Raw genomic sequence first — 24,462 nt, 5'->3', positions numbered from 1 at the left:
CAGTGGCCAAGAGCCCACTCTGTAGCCAGGTCCCCTGACAGTATCCCAGCATTACCGCTTACTGTGTGGCCTTGGGTGAACTATGAAACCTTTCTGTGCCTCACAGATCTGTGGTGAGATTCAGTGAATGAATGCATGTAAAGTGCTTGGAAAAGAGCCCGGCAAGCATTCAGTAAGAGTCAACTATTCTTATAATCACTCACATATAAAGTACCTGGAACGTGATCAGATCAGTATATTAGTTCGCTTCCCCTGGAATCTGGCTCTGGGCAAAATGCTTGTGTCCCCATCACGTGAACAAATCTGGTCAGTACCCCAGAGTCAGTACCTTCCGAGTCTGTGGGTATCACCGCCTTTCCTCCACAGATCCTTTCCACCTGATCCTGAGTCCTTGCAACCTACTTTGCAGTCTTCTACTGACATCTTTTTGGAGGAAGTGGGGCTCACAGGAGGAAGTATGAATTCCTTTGCCCACAGGAGGAAGCTGGCCCTACTGACATCCCTTTTAGGAGACGCCCCCCCAAGGGCGCCTGGGTGGCTCAATCGGTTAAGCGTCCAACTCTGGACTTCTGCTCAGGTCAGCATCTCATGGTTCGTGAGATGGAGCCCGGCATTGGGCTCCAGGCCAACAGCACAGAGCCTGTTTGGGATTCTCTCTCCCCCTCTCTCTGCCCCTCCCCCTTCTCAAAATAAATAAATATATATATATATATATATAAGAAGAAGAAGAAGGAAGAGGCCCCCAGAGGTGGGGCCCCGGATTGCCACAAGGATCCATGCTCATCTACACTAGCGGGGGCTACTTGCCCCCAGTCGTCACTCCAGGGGCAGCTGCGTGTTCTTGTTCAATCATCTTATGGTCAGTGCATAGTGAGGCAGCTATGGCCACAGAAGAGTTTTTGTCCATATGCAGCTGACTAGCTGGGAAGGACAGCCAGCACATTAAGCTGATAACAACTTGACATCTGACTGTCAGTCATGACCTCAACAGTGCCAAGCCACTGGCCTTTCGGAATAGTCCGAGGAGGAAGTGGAAAACAAATGTGGTCAGGACCAGGTAAACGGGTCAAGACCAGGGCCCGTGGATTTTATTTTACTTTACCTTATTTTTATTAAGTAATCTCTATGCCCAAGGTGGGGCTCAAACTCACTACCCTGAGGTCAAGAGTCACATAATCTACTGACTCAGCTAGCCCGGCACACCCCCCCCCCCCCCCCCACCAAACAAGACCAGGTCAGGATCCATGGAAAAGAACCACACCAAGAGTTTATACAAAAACCTTTTATTTACTGTTTATATTTCTTCTCCCCATCCCTATCCCCGATCTGGAACCCAGCCAGCTCCTAAGGCTTCCTGCTGTCTGGCTCTTGAAATTGGGGCCTTGGAGACATAGTTAGGGGTTATGAGAGGTGGGAATCTCCTCACCCAGCAGTTGTGGAAGTGGAAGGAAGCGTTCCTGCCTGGCTGAAGCTCCAGCAGCCTCCCAGGTTAGCCCCTCAAGTCAGAGGATCCACCCCCCACTGGATGGACGGGAGGAAGAGATAACACGCTTCTACACCACGCCAGGCTCTATAGCTGAACCAGTCTCTCACCTGGAGATGCAGCCAGCATCAAAAGGGTGGGGGATGGGGGAGGGATGGAGCATGCAGCAGTTCTGGGTCCTAATCAACGAACAGGGAAACAGGAAGAGGTTGGCCTGGTTGCACTGAAATGGGAAAGGGGAAGGAAGGTACAGGAGCACACAGGACGGGCTACTGGCCTGGGGTCGGGCCAACCGGGCGCCTGTGAAGAGAGGTTATAGCCCCTACGGGAATAGGCACTTCCAGCTCCACAACCACCTGGGAGAGGGAGAAGGGAGCCCCGTCCCCACCTAGACAAAGGACTAATGACACAATAAACACATTTGGTCTGAGAGTGCCAGAAAAGGGCATCCACTGGCACAGAGAAGGGCAGCCAGCCCTCATCTGCCAGGTATGGGCCTGGCTGCCTCATTGGCTACCACAGGCCACTCTGGGTACTGTCACCCCTGCCTCCACCATCACTGCCCCCCCAGCCCCCAAGCTCTGCAGATCTCATGACCCTGCTGCACATGGATACTGCCAGCCAGACTCCAGCTGGTGGGGCAGAAACAAGGACCCTGAGCTCCAGGGTCCTTCCCTGGATGAGGCCTGCCCGTGGAGATGTCAGGGCCCTTTCCCACAGTCCTGCTGCCCTGAGACAGACACATAGAGCCCTCCTGGGAGGGCACTGCACCCTCAGGTGCTCTGGAAGACAAGATCCTGGGGAAGCACTCTCAGGGAGGATGAAGAACCTCAGAATGGTATTTGCTGCTCTTTCCTATCCCAGGTCCCGCTCTCCGGGCTCAGAAGTCTGAATCTGCATCCATGAGCTCTGCCTCCATCAGGTTGGTGCGGGAGTGAATGGGCCCCAGCCCCTGCCGGCAGCCCTGAGCCCAGGCTGCCGTGGGAACTGGGGCACTGGGCAGAAATGGATCCTGCAGGTGACTGGGTTCTGGGCAGAAAGGGTTGGAGACCAGGGTCCAGGCTCTCTGTCGGCAGGATTCCCCAGCTCCCCAGGCACCTGCGGCCACCAGGCACTTCTGCCGGGGCAGCTGAGGCAGTCGAGGAACAGCACTGGCCGCAGGGGCAGGGGCAGGGGCAGGGTGGTGAAGCTCAGGAGGTGGCACCAGCGGGCACACCTCCTTCTTCCTCTTCCTCCGCTTCTTCTTCCGGCCCAGGCGCTTCTCCAGCTCTGGGGAGATCTCTGCCTCAACCAGCCACAGGTTGGCTTTTTCCTCTGGGGGCACTGATGGCAGGAGAGAGAACGTGAGCCTGGGACGCTGGTCTGTCCACATCACCTGTTCTCTCCTTGGACCCCTACTTTTGAGGTCTGGGACCCACAGCTCTAGATCTCTAGTGCCTCAGCCCCATACTCTACATCCTCCAGGGTCTCCCTTCTGGCAGCTGCTCGTGCTCCAGTCCCAAGAACCCCCAGACTCCATGCCCCCACCCCCCACTTCCTACAGAAGCTTGACTCCTCGTACCTGGAGTTGCCACAGGGGTGACAGACACATCCTGGGGCAGTATGGCTCCTCTCCGAGCCACCATCTTGGTGACATGCTGGGCCCAGGCAGAGGACACATCGGCAGAGGGCTCATTGAGGTCAAAGGCCAAACCCGCTGTGGGGGTAGAAGGAAGGGCTAAGGAATCATGACTGCCCCACTCCTTGGGTGACTGTAGCTCCCTCCCAGTCCACGGAGTCCAGAAAGCCCACCCAGGGAATCATAGTGATCTACCCAGTCCCAGTGATCTACCATCACTAGAGGCCAGAAATCCAGTTCCTAGAACCCAGACTTACTCTAGCCCAGGGAGAACCACTGGAGAAGACAGAAGAAGTGAGAGGGAGATGACTCCTTTTGAAACCAAAGCACCAGCAAGCAGACCCAGGGGCAGAAACAGGGCAGAGTAGCGAGGGACGGAAGGGGGAGGAGAGAGGGTGGAGTGTGTGAGGTAAGGAGGGGCTGCTTTCTTCCTTCCTGCCTTCCTGCCAGTCCATGTGTCCGTAGCAGCTTAGTGGGGAAGGGGGCCCAGGCGTTGCGGGGATCGGGTGGCTCCAGTGGAGGAAAGGGACCGAGGCTCACCCACAGGCCCGTCGTGGGAGACAGTGTGCATGCTGAAGGAGAGTTCCTGGCCTGGGTTCTGCAGCAGCTCACGCCGCTTGGAGAAGGCCTTGGCGATCATCTTGCTCTTCTTGATGCGTTTGGGCTCATCATCACTCTGCCCAGTCAACCTGAGAGCAGAAGAGATGGGGGAGGGGAAGTGGAGGAGCAGCCACTTCCCATCAAATCCTGTTGAAGACCGGCGAAGCCTTTCCCTCCAGGGAAGGAGCCTCCAGAGGGCCCCAAGTCCCTCGAGGACTCTGAGGAGAGACCTCTGCAAAGAAGTGGGCCTAGGATGCAGGGCTCCTGGATGCCCAGTACTCAAATCGCTCAAATCATTCCCTTCTTAGAAGAAAGATGCTGGCGGCAGGCTCAGCACTTGAAGGGTCCTCCTGAGGACAGGAGGTGTCACCAGGGGGCAGTGGTGAGCCACACAGAAGGCAACTTTAGGCAGCTCAATGCAGACCCTTAGAAAACTGGTCTGCCGGTGACTGTTGAGAGACCACGGAGCAGGCGACCCTTATTGGTGGGGACGCCAAGAGTGAGGGAGTAAGGCGGCGAGGTCAGAACCGGCTGGCTGCTGGCCCCACCTGCACCAGGTGCGCCTCCAGATGAGCAGCGTGGCCTTGGTCCAGACCCAGGTGCTCATGGCAATGCCGGTTCCAAACATGGCAAACAAGTTGATCTTCTCCACCAGGAGGCTGGGGCGATTCTTGATTTCACAGTCAGGAATGGGCTTCTTGGTGGGCAGCCCGATGGTCACGTTGGCCTGGCACCTGTGGTGGGGGGGTTAGTAGACAGGTGAGGCTCTCTGGGTACCCAATCAATCCAAAGACTTTAGAAAGAGCTAAGCCCCACGGCAACAATTCACAGCCCTGGGTGCTCACTAGAGTCACTTGGGACATTAGAGTTACTTTTTATAACTACTAATGCCTGGGTCGCACCCCAGACAATTAAATCACATCTCTGGGGGAGGACCAGGTATTAGTGTGGTTTAAAGCTTGCTTCCCAGACTGGAAGCTGGAGCCGTTAAGGAAGAGCCTGAGGCAGTCAGGATGTGGATTGGTGTCCATTTTAATGAGCATTGTAACTGCTATTCCTGATATCAGCTAGTGCAGCCCTTCTTTCAGTGGATGAGATGCTTCACTCTCAGATTCATCCTCACGGTGACACAAAAAAGCACAGGCAAGGCTAGCAAGTATTAATAGGTTGTTACACGTATCGTGGAGAGGTAACTACTCCGTGCAGGGCTCTATAATAAACTCTGTAAAAGAGTACGTGAGAATTAGAGTGACTTCTGTGGCCAACACAGAGTCGTCAGAGAAGCCCAAACATGAGAGGGCTGAACAGTTAAACACACCAGCCAGACAGTGGCTCGTGCAGAGAGGAGAGCAGAGTTGAGCCGGGACAGGAGACGTGCTTTGCCGTGTTTGCAAATTACAGAGCAATTGACATCTTGGGTGCCCAGAGCAGGATGGACAGTTTCACCTGCCCGTCAGAGGCAGGTGCCTAGCAGACCCTTGCTGGACAGCAAGGAGGGCTAGGGCTGTCTGAAGTCCTGTGGCTGCCGCCCCCAAGCCCCCAGCACTGCACTCACAGCACATAGTCCCGGAAGCTGCGCTCCCACTCAGCCTGGTTGAAGAAGTCGTAGAAGTGACAGCTGAAGGTGATGAGCACAAAGCCAAAGGCCAGGAAGCCAAAAATGCCTGTGGAGGGCCAGGGTGGGACAGAGCATTACCAATCCCCGGTGTGGGAGGCTCAGTGGGGACAAGGCGTCTGCCCCATTCAGGCCTGAAGGATGGCTGAGTCTGGGGTAAATTCATGCTAGGCTCAGTTTGCTGTATTCTCCAGAATAAGACTTGAAGGGCACTTGAGCCAACTGTGGGAGGGCCCCAGTGGGCACGAGGAAGCAGTCTTGGCATGAGCCTGAATTGTTCCATCCAAGAAGGTCCCCTTCTTTTGAGGTGCTACCACCATGACCTCTCACCCCATCCCACCTCCCATGCACACACATGCCCCACAGCCTTGTCTTGTTCCCATGGCTGCTAACTTGCACCACTCACAATGCATCCTCCAAGATCCCATCCTGCAGGTCCCACAGCCACGTAAGTGTGCAGTGTCGGACTGACCAGTACCTCGGGCCAAAGGCCCTGGGGCCCACTCACCGAGGCGCAGCATGGTCTCGTTGATCTTGCTGGCAGCCTTCTCACTCAGCAACCCGGGATGGTTGCTCTTGATGGAAAACAGAGTCATGACTCCTGAACAGAAGAGAGATCTCAGACATTAGTGGGGTGAGGCCACTCTCCCAGGAGGGATGGCGGTGGCAGGCAGTCCCAGGTCTGATTACTCCTCTGCTGATGTAAAGCTTGGGGAAACTGGAGACACTTGAGAAATGGGGCACAGCTGGTGGCAGATGTGCTATGTACTTGGAAAGACGGGGGCAGAGCCCAGACAAACAGTCGAGAAGAGAGAGAAGGTGCCTTCGTCCTGGCCCCGGCTCCCCGTAAGTAAGGCAGCCAGGTCAAAGCTGTGCTGATGGAAAAGGCAAGAAAAGAGATGTAACAACAGAGCTATGCGATAGAAATATGTCAGCCACACCCATAAGCTCACATTTTCTAGCAGCCTCGTTAAAAAAGTAAAAAAGATGCAAACGAAGCTGATTTCCATACCTTCCGCGAGCAATACATCATTGTGTTTTAGGAGCATTTCAATATGTAATCCACACAACAAACTATTAATGAGACAGTTTACCTTTTGGTGTGTGCGGAGTCTTTGCAATGCAGTGTGGATTTTGTACTTACGACGCATCGCAATCTGGACCAGTTTCAACACGGGTGGCCAGTGGCTACCGTACAGGAGAGCACGGGCCCGAAACCTAAATCAAAGGCCCAGACACTGGCAGAAAGAGGTGGGCTGAACAGAAGGCTGACAGCACAGGGAGAGGAAACTGAAGTTTACAAAGAAAATGCAACACAAATGAGCTAAGAAGAGACGGAGGCGGCAGATCCAGACGGGGAAATTAGGGAACAGAGAATCTGTGCATGTTGTGAAAACTGTGTGTGACTATGTTCTGGGGGTAGGAGGCGGATGAGGAGCCAGAAGATGGAGAGCATGTCTAAATTCAGGGTGCACACACACGACCAAAGGCCCTGAGTTGGTCCACGTGGACAGGGCAGGTTATTCACCATACAAGTGCACCGGGCCAAGGGCTGAGCGGGGGCTGGAACCCAGCTCAGGCTCTACTCCACAAGCTGTGAGCCCCGGCTCAAGGCTCTGGAGAAAGGGGCTGCCTTGCTCGGGCCAGCACAAAGGTTGCTGCAAAGGTAGCAGAACCGGCAGCTCCTAGCTCCTCCTTACACAGAGCGGGTGCTCAGCGCTTTTTGCTGCCCGACTGGTGCCCGCTTGGTGCCTACTCACCTCGGATGAGGAAGTAGCCTCCCACAATGAGCACCAGGCCGATCGGGGCCAGCACGAAGCCTGCACGGTATCGGTAGTTCTTGTAACCCACAAAACAGATGCCGCTCACAGAGTCCCCATCCACCTGCGGCACAAAGGGGGGTGGGGGTGGGAGGGACAGAGTGGGTCACGGGCCCCCCTACCCAAGCCCACTCCACTCAGGTCCCCAGCCTCCTACCGGTCACCATACCTGGGCGACGGCAAGGATTGCCACAGTGAGGACAAACGGGAGTGACCACGTGAGCAGGTGGAAGTAGGAGGTCTTGCCGGAGAGAGGCTGGTAGGTGGTGCCCAGGGCTTTGAAGGAGGTGTGCCAGGCATAGGTGAGGACCACAAACCAGACGACACCAGCCATGAGGGCGTAGTACACGATGACAAAGATGATGACGCAGGACAGGGTCTCATTGGAGCTGTGCAGACATGTGGAGGGGCACTTGGGGAGGGCATTCCATATTCCCTTTATCAGCTCTCTCCACCCTGTCCCCAGAGCCTTGGCCTCTAACGTCTGGAGGTTCCCTAGGAGTCAGAGCTTGGAGGTGGGACTCAGGTCACATTCGAAGAGGTTATGGAAGATGCCCCTCTGGGCAGATGCAAACAATCACATCCCCAACGCTGGATACCGTGGGCTCAACAAGGCAGAGCTGAACCCTACACTGAAATCTTCAGTTTCAAGCCCACCCTGTCCCTTTTCATTTCAGCCTTCGGCCCCTCACCCTGGCTTCTGGGTCCTCAAAACACCTACGTGGGCTCCCCGAGCCTCATGGTTCCATCTGCACGGCAGACGATCTCCCGGCGGGCGCCGTCCATGAACTGGGCCAACCAGCCGATGCTCCCCACAAAGAAACACGCATTGACGTAGAACAGAATAACAGCAGGGTAGCGATTCGAATTCCGCCAGTCAGCCACAAATGTGGCCTAGAAGAGAGAAGTGGGATCCGCTCTCTGAGGTTAGGGTGATTCTGCTGCCACAGACGCCTTTGTCTGAGCCCCCGAACCCTCTTATCCAGACCCTTCCCCCAGGGACACCCCCCAAGGCATCCTCTCCCCACCTCCCTCTGCCCTCACAACGCAGACAACTGTCGATCCACTTCCCACTTTATAGGCTGTGTATTCTGGACCCCCGTTCCCCTAACCCCTCCACCCTCAGGCCTGCCCTCAGCTGACCAAGGTGAAGAGCGTGCAGAGGCCTGTGACTGCGCCGAAGGCCGCGATGTAGCTGTGCATGTCCTGGTGCTCGGCCTCAGTGAACAGCGGGTTCTGGCACTGGATCCCACATCCCTCCACGTCCTCATACCAGCTCTTGGGGTTGTCGGTCCGAACCAAGGGAGCCTCACACTGGCCCGAACTGTTGAACTTGATGTTCTGCACCTCATTCTGGCACGAGGGAAGGGGAAAAGGCAGTGCAAAAGGGAGCAGGAGGCCCAGGGGCACCCTTTGGCTTAATACGAGGCATAAGGGCAGCTTGGTAGAGTGCCTACGAGCACAGGCTGGAGATAGCTTTCCAGCTTTTGAAACCCCGCCCTGCCACTCAATGACAAACTATATCAAAAGGCTGGGACAAATTATTGGACCTCTCGGTTTCCCCACGTGTAAGACAGCAGTACCTACTTCATGGTGTGGTTTAAGGGGTAAGTGAACCAATGGCGGTAAGAGGCTCCTATGGTATTTGGCAGATAGTAAATAATAATAATTAGTTTTATTACCAACATTACTGCCATTAGTATTATTGTTACTTATGAGCCCTCCTTTACCACCAGAACGAGATCACATCTGTCTTGGGGTCTATAGCTGTTTTTACATGTGCGTGCCCGGACTCCCTAAATACACAATAAACTTCTTGGAGAGTGAGTTCCTGTCGTCATCGACCCCCGAAACTCCCCAACACCTAGCGGAGTAGGTGCTCAAAAAATATTTGTTGAACACAAGTTATCGTCTACAAATCAACAGACAATCCCTGATAGACTGGCCCCGCCAGTGAGCTTCAGTTTGGGTTTGTGGCTCATTGACCCCACGGCTGCAGATTTGGGGTCTCCCGGGAGAGAAGGCTGCGGGGCTCCCCTGCCCCTGCTTCCTGTTGGGCCCTGCCCTAGGCTTGCGGCTTGCCCGTCACAGCACTCACCGGGCAGCCCTCGGGGAAGTGGTCAGGGGTACAGCGCAGGAAGTCAGGCCAGCCACGCTCCCTCTCCACAATGGCACAGGGGCCTCGGGTAGCCTGGCACAGGGTGCGGCTGGGCAGCTCCACCCGGTCATTCTCGCATTTGGGCATGTACACAGCACACAGCAGGGGCTGGATCACTGCCCAGCAGCGGGGGGCGTTCCGGAGGCCTGGAGAGAGGCAACAGTGTGGATACATTGTGGTGACACCCCTCCTCACTCTGACCCACAGCTGTTTCCCAGGCCTAGGGCAGGTCTCTTTGCCATAATGCGGGAGCTGTCAGGCACAGTGTTTCTCAACAGAGCATTTGGGCAGGAGGATCCTTTGTGCTGCAGGACTGTCCGATGTATTGCAAGACATTTAGCAGCCCTGGACTCCGCCCACTAAATCCCAGAACCCGTTAAGTCATCACGACGATTAAAAAACACTCCCCTTGCCCCTACTCCAGGGTTGGTGACTGCAAGAGGGCCTGAAGGGGAGTTTCTGGGATGCTGGTCATGTTCTATTTCTTGATCCGGTAGTGGTTCAATGTGTGTATTCACCATGTGAAGAATCGAGCTCATGACTCACGCACTGATCTGTGTGTATGTTATAATTCAATTCAAGTTTTTAAAAAAACAGCCCCCATTTCCAAAAGCCCTGCTAGGGAGCATTAGTGCCTCTGGCTGAGGACCCCAGCTCGACTTGCCTTGTACCTTTTCAGGGGCATCCTTAAAACCTTCTACAGGCCTCTTCCAGGGGAAAGGGAGGTTGTGGGACCCACCCCTTCCAGGGCCCATGCACTAGAACGAGATGTTGCCCCTTGCCCAGACCCCAGGATCCCTGTTCCTCTTACCAAGCTGAGGTGAAATAGAGAACAGGTAGGAGCTTAAGAAGAGGTAGTCAGGGGAGCCCAGGTACTCCAAAGCCAGAGGAGGAAACAGGAAATCAGATGGAGAGAAACAGAGGAGGCTCTGTCCAGTGCAGAGGGAGGAAACATGTTGTCAGCAAGACAGAAACAGCACCCCTGCCCCAACCCAGGCACCTACCCTGCTATCCCAGAGGCGGGGCTCACTCAGCATTCCGCCCCCATTGCCCCTCCCGAATCATCCCTGCTTCAGGAATACCGGTGTCCCACACAAGAAGTTGTGTTAGGAGAAGCGTCTAAGGACGTGAGAGACAAACTGGCGACTGCCACACTGCCAGGCTGGGGGCGGTAGGGGCAGATAGCTGCTCTTTTTAGGAGGGAGGCAATACAGCAGAGGGATGAGGGGCATGGACACTACAATTAGCCTGCCTGGGTCCGAGCCTTGGCTCTCCCATTGCCTGGCTGTGTGATCTCCGGCAAATTACTCTATCTCTATCTCTAGCTTCAGTTTCCTCATCTGCAAAATGGGGATTTACCTCCTGGGAATGTTGTGAAGAGTTTGATAACGCACTTGATGTGTTTAGCATGGTACCCGTCAGATAGTAAGCACTCGGGAAATATCAGCTGTCATTACTTATCTGAGACCTCTGACCGCTCACAGCTCTCACAACCACAAAGCCTATTCCAGGGGCACAGAGCAAGTTCCGGTCAAGAAGCAGTGTCCTGGGGTGCCTGGGTGGTTCAGTCGGTGGAGCGACCGACTTCGGCTCAGGTCATGATCTCACCGTTTGTGAGTTCGAGCCCCGCGTCGGGCTCCGGGCTGACGGCTCAGAGCCCGGAGCCTGCTTCGGATTCCGTGTCTCCCTCTCTCTCCGCCCCTCCCCCACTCATGCTCTGTCTCTCTCTGTCTCAGGAATAAATAAACATTAAAAATAAAATAAAAATAAAAAAAATAAAAAGAAGAAGAAGCAGTGTCCTCGGGCAACTTTCCTGAGCCTCCACTCAAATCAGAATCACCTAGGGAACCTTTATCATTCTAGAGGGAGAAACCCACTCTCAGAAATTCTGACTGAGTGGGCAGGGGCGGAGAATGCACCAGTGGTTGCCAGGGGCTGGGCAGGAGGAGAATTTGCCTACAAAGGGGCAGTAAGAGGGAATTTTGGGGTCTGATGGGCTTTTCACTATCTTGAATGCAGTGGCTGACTACATAACTCTATATATTTGTCTAAATTCATAGCGAGGTACAACAAAGAAAAAGTTAAATTTACTGGATGTTTACTGAACACTATACTTAAAAAGGGGGGAGCTCACGAGAGTAACATGTATTCTAGAGGAGCAGCAAGCAGCTGATTAACAAAAATATTATGCTATTTTTCTGGGTTGTGTGATATTTGCAGTGATCAACTTTTTCAAATGTGGAATTTCACTGTTTTCCTTTTTCTCGTTTTAAGTATTATATTGTACCTTAAAAATGAGGAAAAGAAAGACTATTAAATAAATCTTAAAAGACAATTGAAGAACCATCTAGGGAAAAAAATGATTTGGATCCTTACCCCATTTCTTACATAAAAATAAGTTCCAGATAAATTCAAATGACTGCATGAGTTTTAAAAATTAGAGTACCAGAAGAAAAGATGGGATGTGGTTTTTAAATCTTAAGTAGAGAAGGCCTTTCGAAGTATGACATAAAACTCGGAAGCTACGAAATAAAAGATTTTAAAAAGACTTCAGAAAAAAATAGGGTAAAAACAAAAACCATGAGAAACGCAATATACTGAGAAAATATATTTCCAATACATATCACAGGTAAAGAGTTAATCTCCTTACATTAAAAAAATGTTTTTAAAAAAATGGGGCGCCTGGGTGGTTCAGTCGGTTAAGCGGCCGACTTCGGCTCAGGTCATGATCTCGCGGTCCGTGAGTTCGAGCCCCGCGTCGGGCTCTGTGCTGACAGCTCAGAGCCTGGAGCCTGTTTCGGATTCTGTGTCTCCCTCTCTCTCTGACCCTCCCCCGTTCATGCTCTGTCTCTCTCTGTCTCAAAAATAAACGTTAAAAAATGGGGCGCCTGGGTGGTTCAGTCGGTTAAGCGTCCGACTTTCGCTCAGGTCATGATCTTGTGGTCCATGAGTTCGAGCCGCACGTCGGGCTTTGTGCTGACAGCTCAGAGCCTGGAACTGCTTTGGATTCTGTGTCTCCCTCTCTCTCTGCCCCTTCCCTGTTCATGGTCTGTCTTTCTCTCTCTCAAAAATAAATAAACATTAAAAAAAAATTTAAAAAGAAAGAGCTCATCTCCTTATATGCCTTAGCTCCTCCACATCAGTAAGAAATTCATGATCCTATAGAAAAATGGGCAGAAGACAGATCTAATCCAAATGGCTTTTAAACACATCAAGAAACATCCAATCTCACTGTTAATAAACTGAAATGTGGGGGCGCCTGGGTGGCTCAGTCGGTTAAGCGGCCGACTTCGGCTCAGGTCATGATCTCGCGGCTCGTGAGTTCGAGTGCCGAGTCAGGTTCTGTGCTGACAGCTCGGAACCTGGAGCCTGTTTCGGATTCTGTGTCTCCCTCTCTCTCTGCCCCTAACCCACTCGCATTCTGTCTCTGTCTCTCTCAAAAATGAAAACATGGGGCGCCTGGGTGGCGCAGTCGGTTAAGCGTCCGACTTCAGCCAGGTCACGGTCTCGCGGTCCGGGAGTTCGAGCCCCGCGTCGGGCTCTGGGCTGATGGCTCAGAGCCTGGAGCCTGTTTCCCAGTCTGTGTCTCCCTCTCTCTCTGCCCCTCCCCTGTTCATGCTCTGTCTCTCTCTGTCCCAGAAGTGGATAAACGTTGAAAAAAAAAAAAAAAATTAAAAAAAAAATATGAAAACATTAAAAAATAAATAAATAAACTGAATGTGAAATAAAACTACAATGAGACATAATTTTTTAAACTTTTAGAGGGATACAGATCGACACGTTTGAAAATGGTCTATTGACAAGAATGTCAGCGAAACCGGCACTTTCGTACATTTCGAGTAAAACAGAAATTAGTAAACACTTGGGGAGACTATTTGGCATTATCTATCAACATTTTATACTAGTGATCCCACTCCACATGTTTACAAAGCCAATACACAAGACTATTCGTTGCAGCGTTGTTTGTAACAGCAGAAGAGTAGAAATTGCATGAATCCGTAGCCATCAACAGGAGACCGGCTGCATAAAATATCATAAATCAATATAATAGGACACTACACCAGGTTGAACTATTTGCACTGAAATGGAACTATCTCCAACGCATCCGGTTCAATGGATTCAGTTGGGTGGGAACAGCCTGAAGAGTAGGCCACTAATGGTTGTGGGAGGAAAAAAAACCAAGGACACATCTACATTTGTACACATGTTGGATGTCTCCGAAAGAACACACAAAAACCAGTGCTGATGGTTGCCTCTAGGCAGGGGAAACGGGGAGCCGGAAGCAGAAGGGAAAGGATTTAACTTTTGTTACTTTTGAATTTTACACTATGTGCACATACTGCCTATTTTTAGAAGTAATTAAGCTTAGAAAAATAAATATGCAAGTTACTGAGATGGGGGGAAGCTCCGTAGAGAAGAGAAGGGAACAAAATTGTAGACCAGAAGAAGAGGGACATCAACTTTATCTGTATTATTTTATTCCTTTCGTTTTATTAAAATACGAAACAGAGGGGAAAAAAAGACACAGGTGTTATGTTAGTCTTTGCATTTTTCTATATTCATAGACTTCTTCAATATTTGCTACAATTTAAGCTCTGAAAAGGACTTATTTTTTATTTTTCTATTTTTTTAATGTTTACTTGTTCTTGAAAGAGAGAGAGAGAAAGACAGACCATGAGCAGAGGAGGGGAAGAGAGGGAGACACAGAATCCAAAGCAGGCTCCAGGCTCTGAGCTGTCAGCACAGAACCCGACGCGGGGCTCGAACTCACATACCGCGAGTTCATGACCTGAGCCGAAGTCCGATGCTTAACCAACTGAGCCACTAAAATGACTCTTTATGTGCTTCTGGTGATCAGTCAAGTTGAAAACCATTGTTCTGAGATTGGTTTAACATTAGGAAATTCAATCAATGCAATTTACCACATTAGCAGATTAAAGAAGAATAAAATCATATGATCATATCAATAGATATAGAAGTAGTTAATAGAATCCAACATGCAACCATGATAAAAAGAACAATAGGCAAATTAAGAATAAAAGAACAGTTTCTTTTTTTTTTTTTAATTTTTTAACATTTATTCATTTTTGAGACAGAGAGAGACAGAGCATGAACGGGGGAGGATCAGAGAGAGGGAGACACAGAATCTGAAACAGGCTCCAGGCTCCGAGCTGTCAGCACAGAGCCCGACGCGGGGCTCGAACTCACGGACCGCGAGATCATGACCTGAGCCGAAGTTGGCGGTCCAACCGACTGAGCCACCCAGGCGCCCCAAAAGAACAGTTTCTTAATCTGATAAAACGTAACTACAAGAAACCTACACCAAACAGCATATGTAATAGTGAAGGGTTGAAAAACTTTAGAATACAGAAAAAGTCAAAGATGAGGGTTGCTGCTACAATTACCACTTCTATTTAACAATGTACTGGATGTCTTAAGTAGTGCATAAGGCGATAAAGGTACATAAATAAAGGCTTCGAAAAGATACATGGCTTGAAAAGGGAGACATCAGACTCATTATTCACAAATGAGATGACTGTGTATATAATAAATAATCAATTTACCTAGTTTACTGGATTCACAATCAATTGCATTTCTATACACCAGCAACAAACAGAAAATGAAATGTTACAGGGACTATTCATAATAGTATTTTAAAAATCAAGTACCTAGGACTAAATCTGACAAATGACATTTAAACTCTGCACAAAACTGTAAAACAATTGAGAAAATGAAAGAATATCTAAATAGATGGAAATATATAGTGAAATGATAGGAAGACTCAATACCATAAAGATGTCTTTTTTTTTTCTTCAAATTAGTCTGTATCCTCAGTGTAATCTCGATCAAAACTACCAACACCTATTTTTATATTAAAATACAAAAGGTCAAGGAGAGCTCAGACTCTATGAGATACTGCTGTATTATAAATACTATACTATACTATACTATACTATACTATAAGTATTAATAAGAACAGGGGAGGTTCTTGGCTTGGAACTCACAAACGATTCTTTTTTTTTTTTTTTTTTTTTGACGTTTTATTTATTTTTGAGACAGGGAGAGACAGAGCATGAACAGGGGAGGGTCAGAGAGAGAGGGAGACACAGAATCTGAAACAGGCTCAAGGCTCTGAGCTGTCAGCCCAAAGCCTGACGCGGGGCTCGAACTCACGGACCGTGAGATCGTGACCTGAGCCGAAGTCGGTCGCTCAACCGACTGAGCCATCCAGGCGCCCCCACAAACTATTCTTTTTGTTTTTTTTAAGTTTATTTATTTATTTTGAGAGTGACAGAGATGGCATGAGTGGGGGAAGGGGCAGAGAGAGAGAGGGAGGGAGAGAGAGAATCCCAAGCAGTCTCCACACCGCCAGCGTGGAGCCTGACGTGGGGTTCGAATCCACAAAGTCATGAGATCATGACCTGAGCTGAAACCAAGAGTTGGATGCTTAACCAACTCAGCCACCCAGGTGCCCCTGGAACTCACAAACATTCTTGTAGAGAATTTAGGGGCCCATGAACCTGCACCGGAAAAAAAATTACATCTAACAGAAATTTAGCCTTTCCTTCAATTATGAATGTAAGCCACATACGACAGTGACGTTATCAATACTTGTGTTTTTGTCACAGATATTTTGTTACAGATAATCTCAAAACACTGTTACTGTTCATCACAGCCTTGACATTATGGTGGTTATCAAACACATACTATATCTTACTTAGTGTATTAATAAAGAAGCACATATATATTAGATCACAAATTTGTTTTATTTTTTTTATTTTTTTTTTAACGTTTATTTATTTTTGAGACAGAGAGAGAGACAGAGCATGAACGGGGGAGGGTCAGAGAGAGGGAGACACAGAATCTGAAACAGGCTCCAGGCTCCGAGCTGTCAGCACAGAGCCCGACGCGGGGCTCGAACTCACGGACCGTGAGATCATGACCTTTGCCAAAGTCGGCCGCCCAACCGACTGAACCACCCAGGTGCCCCACAAATTTGTTTTAATATATTTGATAACTATAGTTCAATATAGTTCATTTCCTTTGAAATCTTATATGCTCCTTTTCAATCCTATGTGTTTTACCTTATAAACTTAAAAATATTATACTGAGAAGGGGTCCATAGGTTTTAACAGACTGCCAAAGAGGTTTATAGCACAAAGAAGATGAAGAACCATGCTATAATTACGATAGTGCATACTGGCAAAGGATAGACAAAATAGAGCTATGGAACAGAATAAAGATCCCAGAAACTAGGGGCGCCTGGGTAGCTCAATCGGTTAAGGATCCAACTTTGGCTCAGGTCTTGATCTCGCGGTTTGTGAGTTCGAGCCCCGCATTGGGCTCTGTGCTGACAGCTCGGAGCCTGGAGCCTGCTTCGGATTCTGTGTCTCCCTCTCTCTCTGCCCCTCCCCTGCTTGCACTCTGTCTCTCTCTCTCTCTCAAAAACTAAATAAACATAAAAAAATATTAAAAAAAGAAAAGATCCCAGAAACTAAAGATATCTGGACACTTGATTTATGGCAGAACGGTGGAGAAAGGATATTCCTTTAAAAAAAAAAATGATGCTGAGGCAATATGTATGAAACTAGTGAATTATATGTCTATAAATTGAAAGTAAAATCTAAAAAGTGCTGTTTCGTTTTCGAGTAGGCTCCGCACCCAGCATGGAGCCCAATGCCGGGCTCAAACTCAAGCGACACTGAGATCAAGACCTGAGCTGGTGTCAAAAGTCAGATGCTGTTCTAAGCCACCCAGGCACCCTTAAAACGTTTGGAGAAGATAACATAAGAGAGTAAGTTCATGACTTTGTGGTATAAAAGGACTGTTTTGTTTTGTTTTGTTTTGTTTTAAATTTTTTTTTTTCAACGTTTATTTATTTTTGGGACAGAGAGAGACAGAGCATGAACGGGGGAGGGGCAGAGAGAGAGGGAGACACAGAATCGGAAACAGGCTCCAGGCTCTGAGCCATCAGCCCAGAGCCTGACGCGGGGCTCGAACTCACGGACCGCGAGATCGTGACCTGGCTGAAGTCGGACGCTTAACCGACTGCGCCACCCAGGCGCCCCAAAAGGACTTTTTAAAATAAGGCCCAACAGGGACTCCTGGGTGCCTCAGTTGGTTGGGCATCTGACTTCAGCTTGGGTCATGATCTCACAGCTCGTGAGTTCAAGCCCCGCATCGTGCTCTCTGCTGTCAGTGCAGAGTCCACTTCAGATCCTCTGCCCCCCTCTCTCTGCACCTCCCCTGCTCACATTCATTCTCTCTCTCTCAAAAATAAATAAACAGTAAAAAACAATAAAAGATAAAAGAAGACACAATAAGAACTAATCATAAAAAGTCTTATAAATGACTACCTTAAAGCACAGAACTTCTTTTAGCAGAAGGCACAAAGAAAATAAAGAGGAAAGCCAAAGAAAAGAAAACAGTTTCGATGCATAAAATCAATAAAGGACTCAACTCTAGCATAAATAAAGAAGTCCTACAAATCTTCTGAAAATGAGCGCCCCAAGGAAAACGGGGGTGCACGGGGGAGCTCAGTTGGTTAAACATCTCCCTTCAGCTCAGGTCATGATCTCACGGTTCACGGGTTCGAGCCCCACATTGGGCTCCGTGCTGTCCACACGGAACCCGCTTTGGACCCTCTGTCCCCCTCTCTTTCTGCCCCTCCCCCACCCACACTCTCTCTTTCAAAAATAAATAAATAAAAATCTATTAAAAAAAAATGGGGCAGAGATTTGAACAGACATTTTATAAAAGGAAGAATCCAAGTGGGCAGTAAACATTTGACATGGTGCTTAACCTCACTAGTAATCAGGGAAATGCAAATTAAAACCACAAATACATACCACAATATAGCCACCAGACTGGCAAGAATTTTACATGCTGACAATACCAAGCATCAGGAATCATGTGGGCACTGGTGACTCTTCTACACGATTAGTGGGGACCACATTGGTGGAACCACTTTGGAAAACTGTTCCGTATTACCTAGTAAAGTTGAAGGTATGCAATTATCTAGTTATTCCATTCCTCTGAGTATGTACCTAGGGAAACTTGAGGCGGGTGAACCAGGATATACTTAGAAGAATACTCACCGCCGTGTTGTTCACAGTGGCCAAAAACCGGAGACAACTTAAATGTTTAACAATAATAAGATGGATTAGGGGCGCCTGGGTGGCGCAGTCGGTTGAGCGTCCGACTTCAGCCAGGTCACGATCTCGCGGTCTGCGGGTTCGAGCCCCACGTCGGGCTCTGGGCTGATGGCTCAGAGCCTGGAGCCTGTTTCCGATTCTGTGTCTCCCTCTCTCTCTGCCCCTCCCCCGTTCATGCTCTGTCTCTCTCTGTCCCAAAGGTGGATAAACGTTGAAAAAAAAAATTTTTTTAAATAATAATAATAAGAAGAAGATGGATTAATAAGTTGTGATGTATTCTACAATGGAACACTATTCGGCAAAGAAAAAAAAATGAGCTGCCCTAACATGGATGAATCTTACAAAACAAGGTATAGCAAAAGAAGCAAGACAAAAGACACAGAAGAATACACATATCACGGTTTGTCTGAAGTTCAAAAACACTCAAAACTAAAATATACTGTTTAAGGATTCCAAAACTAGGTGACAAAACTATAGAGGGAAAAGGAAATGATAATCCAAAACATTAGGGTAGTGGTTACTTCTAGAAGAAGAGAGAGGGAGACGTGATTGAAAAAGACAAAGGGGAGCTTTTGGGGGGGCCCCACCATGATCTGGTTCTTGACTCAGGTGTCACTTTATAATTATTTGATATTAAGTGCCCCTGTGTTTTATGCACCTTCTGCATACATGCAGCATTTCACAGTTGAAAAGTTAAAAATCGCGTGGCCCTTGGCTGGCTCAGTCGGTGAAGTGTACAACTCTTGATCTCAAGGTTATGGGTTCAAGTCCCACCTTGGTTGTAGAGATTACTTAAAAATACAATCTTTATTGAGGCACCTGGGCGGCTCAGTCAGTTGAGCGTCTGACTCTTGACTTCAGCTTGGGTCATGATCTCGAGCATCGTAAGTTCCAGCCCCACATCGGGCTCTGCACTGACAGCAGATTCTCTGTCTCCTCTCTCTCTGTCCCTCTCTCTCTCTCTCTCTTTCTCTCAAAAATAAACTTTAAACAAAAAAAGAAAAAGAAAATCTTTATAAATAAATAAATAAATAAATAAATAAATAAATAAATAAATAAATATTAAAAATCTAAAGGAAAATTAAAACTCGAGCCAGTAGGTGCTTTCCTGTATTTTCATCCTTTCCAAATGTATATATCTTAACTGATTCTGATCACCAGCCAGGTTTGGGAAAAGCTCTAAGGAAATTCTTTCCCGTCTGCCCCTGCAAACAACCCACCGTCACCAACAACATCCCTCCTCTCATCGCTCAACCAGATTGTCTTGAGAGGAAAAGAGAGATTCCTCCCAGAATTCTCTGGCTCTTTTCTCCTGGCTGCCCCCGGCTGAATGACAAGGCCACACACCCCTGTGCACACACAGAGCACAGCGGTGGTCAAGGAGGCTACGTGCTGGCTGTCAGGGGCCTATTTCCCTCCGCAGCCACAGGTCTCTGCTTTCTTGCCCCATTTACCAAACCAGATTTGGCCCAAGGTGGACTGTGGCCTGGATATTATATTTGTCTGGTCAGCTTGGAATGCCTGAGAAGAGACATTTCAAGCTGTAATGGGGAAAGATGCTGAGTGCCTGAACGAGCCCAAGTCCAAAGGGTTGAAAGATACAGGAGGGACCTGAGCTCTTTACAGATCCAGAAAGTAGTCCAGCCTGGGCTATAAACTTCCTCACTCAATGGCATACTTCCAAAAGGCTCAGCAGTCTGGGCCGAGGAATAACACAGTGGCCGCTCTCTTCAGCAACTCCTATTCCAGATCTGCTGGTAATCTCCACATACACGTCCACTGAGCACCTCTAATTCACATGGCCGAACTGAACCCAGGCTTTCTTCCTAAGCCTACTCCTCCTCCAGCATTCCCAGCTTAGTGGAAGAGAACGGTATCACCTTCCCCGCGAGCCTGAAAAACCTACATCCTCCTGCTCACTCTTGCCTTCCATCCAACTCATCCGCAATCCCATGGGTTCTAGCTCTAAAATTCTGGGATCTGTCCACTTCCTCTAGCCTGCTGCCCCATCCTCTCTCACCTGGATCTCCACCTCCATCATGGCCACCACCTTCTCTTACCCGGAATACCATCCCCTAAACAAGCAACCAGGCTCCATGCCTCCCCTCCTCCCGTGGCTTCTTCACACAATACTCAAAGAGATCTTTCTAAAATGCAACGGTGATTACATCTCTCCCTTGCTCAAAAGCTTTTAGTGGCTCCTTATTATCTTCTGGATAACATCCAAACTTCTTAATATGGGGTATGAATCCTTTTATTTTCTAACTGCCTAGGTCTTATCTCTTATAATTCTATCCCTCACCTACTTTGATCCAGCTCTACTAAAATCATATACTCCTAAAGTAGTAAGCCCTCTCACCTCACCTTTGCATGCCGTCTCCTCTTCCTATTCCTTCCTATCCTAACTTTCCTTGGCCCAAAGAATTCCTACTTGTTTCTCAGATCATAGGTTAAATGTCAATTCCTCTGGGGGGTCTTCCCTGGCTCCCCAAAGCCCTCTGTGTTCCTTCAGCACCCTACCCTGTCACAATGCCTCTCCCAGGAAATGCTAAAGCTGTTTGTGTGTCTTCCCCTTGACGGCAGGAATCACGTCTGTATTCCTCGTCTTTACGTGCCCCAGAACCTGATCCAGGCTGACACACAGCAAGCATCCAATGCCTAATTTAATGAATGAGTGGATGGCTGTGTACTCAGAACTCCGAGGCTTTAAAAAAAAAAAGCGAAGAACAAGTCTCTACCTTCAAGAGTTCACAGATGAAGACAACCTAGATCATTTTCATCCTTTACCCACAAAAATACCTCCAAGAGCCAGGTGACACTGACCACCTGGACACAGTCAAATCAAGACCACTAACTCGGGACAGGGAAAGTCACTCACCAGAGGCTCCCGGCTAAAGGCCTGTCTGTGATTCTTACACTTGGCTCCGATCTATTCCACCCACCACCGACCCCACCGCCCAGAACATCTAGCAGAAAGACCCAAAGCAGAAAGAACAATTAGAATACACTTGGGAACGTAACTGAGCTGAGGGATGATGGCAGCAGAGAAAAAATTCCGAATGAACTAAAAACCTGAGCCCCAGGCTGGCACCTCTACAGGACCCTACTCCACCGGAGGCACAGCTAGTAAGGATCGAAACCACACAGCCAGCAGATGGTTCTAACTCTTAAACTTCCCTGCTAAAACACTTCTGCCTTGCTCAGCGGCTGCTATCAGGAATACGGACTGGAAAGAGGTCCAGACCCTTCCTCCTTGATTTGATGGTAACTACAGAAGGGCAGCATCACACATGCTTTTAACTTAGGAGAATTCAACCATGGGCCCCTGCAAAATAACTAAGTAGAGAGAGGAGGGGCGGGGGGATATCCTCTCAGTGTGAGCAACTTAGAACTGGGTGAGATTCTCGTGCTGAGATTTGTATTTGCCACACGACTGGCTCCTAAACACAAACCTTCTCAAAGAAATCTGTTTGCACCTTTCTCTGGTGTTCCTTTTTTTAATTCTTTCAGTCTTCTGCTCTTTTGCATTTATGTAACTTTAAGGACTAAAATTATAGCTTCTACGTATGCCCCTTCTTATATACTATACTATATGTTACACATTTATACAAACATATTACCATAAAAAGAATATATATGCAAAAATTACCTACACCTTATGTTATGGTAGTTTATGAACTTTTCAAAGCTGCTGTTGATTACCCATGGTTTCTGCCTACACGCTGCCTTTAGAACCTGATACTCACTAAGGATGTAGGTCCACCAAGGGTACCATCTTCCACGTTCCTCTGGCATCTGCCAGAATGATACCAGGCCAGGAATGATAGGGCTTTGTCCAACATTCAGCAAAGACTCAGAACTCTAGTGGCCAAGTTGACAATGACAGGCAGCCTATATCTCGGCTCCCCGCTTCAGGATCATCACCAGCCCCCAGGGTGGAACCGAGATGTAGGGCACCCAAGGCCTGCCAGGAGAAGGAGCTTGCCAAGTTGGCTCCTGACTTTTGATTTGCTTTTTCAAGGACAGCTCTGAGATCCCACTGACTAGAAGCAAGGGCTGACAAAACCAGTTCCCTTCCCCAACTCCCCTTCAGGGCCCTAACCCAGAAGAGTGACAAGTGGGGAGATCATCCACTGCACACTGCTAAGGAAGGATTTATTTGGGTTTTTTAGGCCTGGCCATAATCCTAACCTAAGGTCGAGGGCTTTGGGACTTCAGGCCACTATGGAAGTATCCACAGGCTCTCAATATCCCGGGCTTAAGTGTCCTTCTGCAGCCCTGACCAGCCTGAGGATCCAAATTTCCAAAGAATACACAAATAATCCTTAGAATAGTCTCATTGCTTCGCGACCTCAGAAAACGATCAGAGTCCCCATTTTTCAGACGAGGAAAGGGTGAAATCTGTAATAGCAGGACAAGATCACCGTTTTCTGGACTTCCTGTCTCCCCAAACAAGATTTCTGGAAATTTCTGGTTAACTTTTAATTACTCAACACCTGGGGGTTTCTTATCCATCACAAATTTCACTCAACTCTTTCCCCCCCCCCCCATCCGGTCCCTCAATGCCTAAACCTTCTAGCCCATCTTTCCTCTTCAACTCCACTTCCCGGTTTCTCTTCCAAGATCTAAACACCTCCTTGAATCCTCAGGGGCTCCGCTCTCAGAGCAGCGCTTACGAGGAGCAGCTCCACTTCTTAAGAAACATCCTTTCCCGAGGCTCAGAGCCCCTGCCTCATGGGCCCCTCATTCCCCCGCATCCTTTGCGCACCCACCCTGCTCAGGCCTTTTGTGACCGGCTCCCTCAACCGTCTCGCCTCATCACCGAGGGTCCCAACCTGCTTACGGCCGGCACCCACAGTTTCAGACTGTGCTCCTCCACCTCTCCCGGGTGCAGCCCTTGCCCTCGCCAACGTTCAGGCCTGAGCCTATTCTTGCCCAGAGTCCCGCATCCCACCACCGCAACCCCGGCTCCGGCTTCCGCGCGCTTACCCGACCAGAGCACGAGCTTGCCGTGCGCTTCTTCCTGGGAGTCCGAGTCCCCGGCCAGCAGAGTGGAGGTGGCCCCGTAGGGCAGCGCCGAGCCCAGGCACACGTTGTAGCGTAGCGGCTCGCAGGGGGCTGCCCGGCCGCAGTGGCTCAGCAGCGGCGGAGGGCCGGTCACGGCCGCGCTCCTTCTCGCGCTCCCGCCCGCGCTCCGCGGCCCAGGCCCAGTCGCGTTCCCGCTCAAGGCCGCCCCCCGGCCAGGGCCCCCCAGCAGCAGCAGCAGCAGCAGCAGCCCCAGGAGCAGGATCCCTGGCCCCAGTGCGAGGCGGGCAGCGGCCATGGCCAAACCCGCCAACTCAGCAGAAGCCCCGGCGCCCCCGCCCGCTCCCCGGAGCCCCCCGGCCACACACGCAACCCTTGGGGCCGCGGATGTGGCTCAGGCGACCTGTGCGCCCGGCGAATCCGGTGCCGGGCCCCCTCGCACGCTCCGCGAGCCGCGGGCCCTCGGCGCCCAACTTCGCAAACTTTGGAACCCGGGGCCCATGTTGGGCGGCGGAGGCCCCGGCCGGGATGCACAACTCCCTACTCTTTCTCCGGGCAATCCAAGTTGTCTTCAGCCCCGGGAGCCCCCTGGGCCCCCAATCTCCAGCCCCATTCCCTCTTAAAACTATCTTCCAGCCCCGCGATGGAGGCCAGGCGCGGGCAGGCGGTGGGGGATAGCTCCCCGGCTTCGCCTCTGCGCCAGCCCCGCGGCCCAGCCGCCACCTTCGCCCGAGCGCGCCGCAGACCCCCGACTTCTCCCCACCGACTCCCCGGCTCCTTTGTTGCTCTAGCTCGCTCGGCTCTCTGGAATGCACGGGCCTCGCGGAGCCAAGCCCGGCCCCACCTCCGCCACGGCTTGGGGAGGGACTGGCAGAGGGAGGGAAGAGGAGGGGAGGGGATGCGAGAGAGGAGGAGCGCTAGCTTCAGTGTCCCGGGCGCCCGGAGGGGCCGGGACCTGGGGGCTCTGGGGACCCTGTTCGCCGCCCTG

General features: G+C 50.1%; 1 protein-coding gene across 1 annotated transcript; it reads right to left on the bottom strand.

Annotated features, from left to right (window-relative positions):
• Positions 1 to 1,267: 1,267 nt before the first annotated feature.
• Positions 1,268 to 24,338, bottom strand: SMO (smoothened, frizzled class receptor). Its single transcript, XM_043589495.1, has 12 exons — positions 23,439 to 24,338; positions 9,235 to 9,440; positions 8,280 to 8,489; positions 7,858 to 8,030; positions 7,306 to 7,525; positions 7,077 to 7,200; positions 5,825 to 5,917; positions 5,257 to 5,365; positions 4,250 to 4,435; positions 3,642 to 3,790; positions 3,045 to 3,179; positions 1,268 to 2,806 (listed from the first exon to the last, which is right to left on the bottom strand). Exons 1-12 carry the CDS (start codon positions 23,770 to 23,772, stop codon positions 2,364 to 2,366), a joined length of 2,382 nt encoding a protein of 793 aa, XP_043445430.1. The 5' UTR covers positions 23,773 to 24,338; the 3' UTR covers positions 1,268 to 2,363.
• Positions 24,339 to 24,462: the final 124 nt, after the last annotated feature.

The sequence above is a fragment of the Prionailurus bengalensis genome, chromosome A2 (genome assembly GCF_016509475.1).
Source record: "Prionailurus bengalensis isolate Pbe53 chromosome A2, Fcat_Pben_1.1_paternal_pri, whole genome shotgun sequence".
In the NCBI taxonomy this organism is placed as follows: Eukaryota; Metazoa; Chordata; class Mammalia; order Carnivora; family Felidae; genus Prionailurus; species Prionailurus bengalensis.
This window is presented reverse-complemented; position numbering and strand designations above follow the sequence as displayed.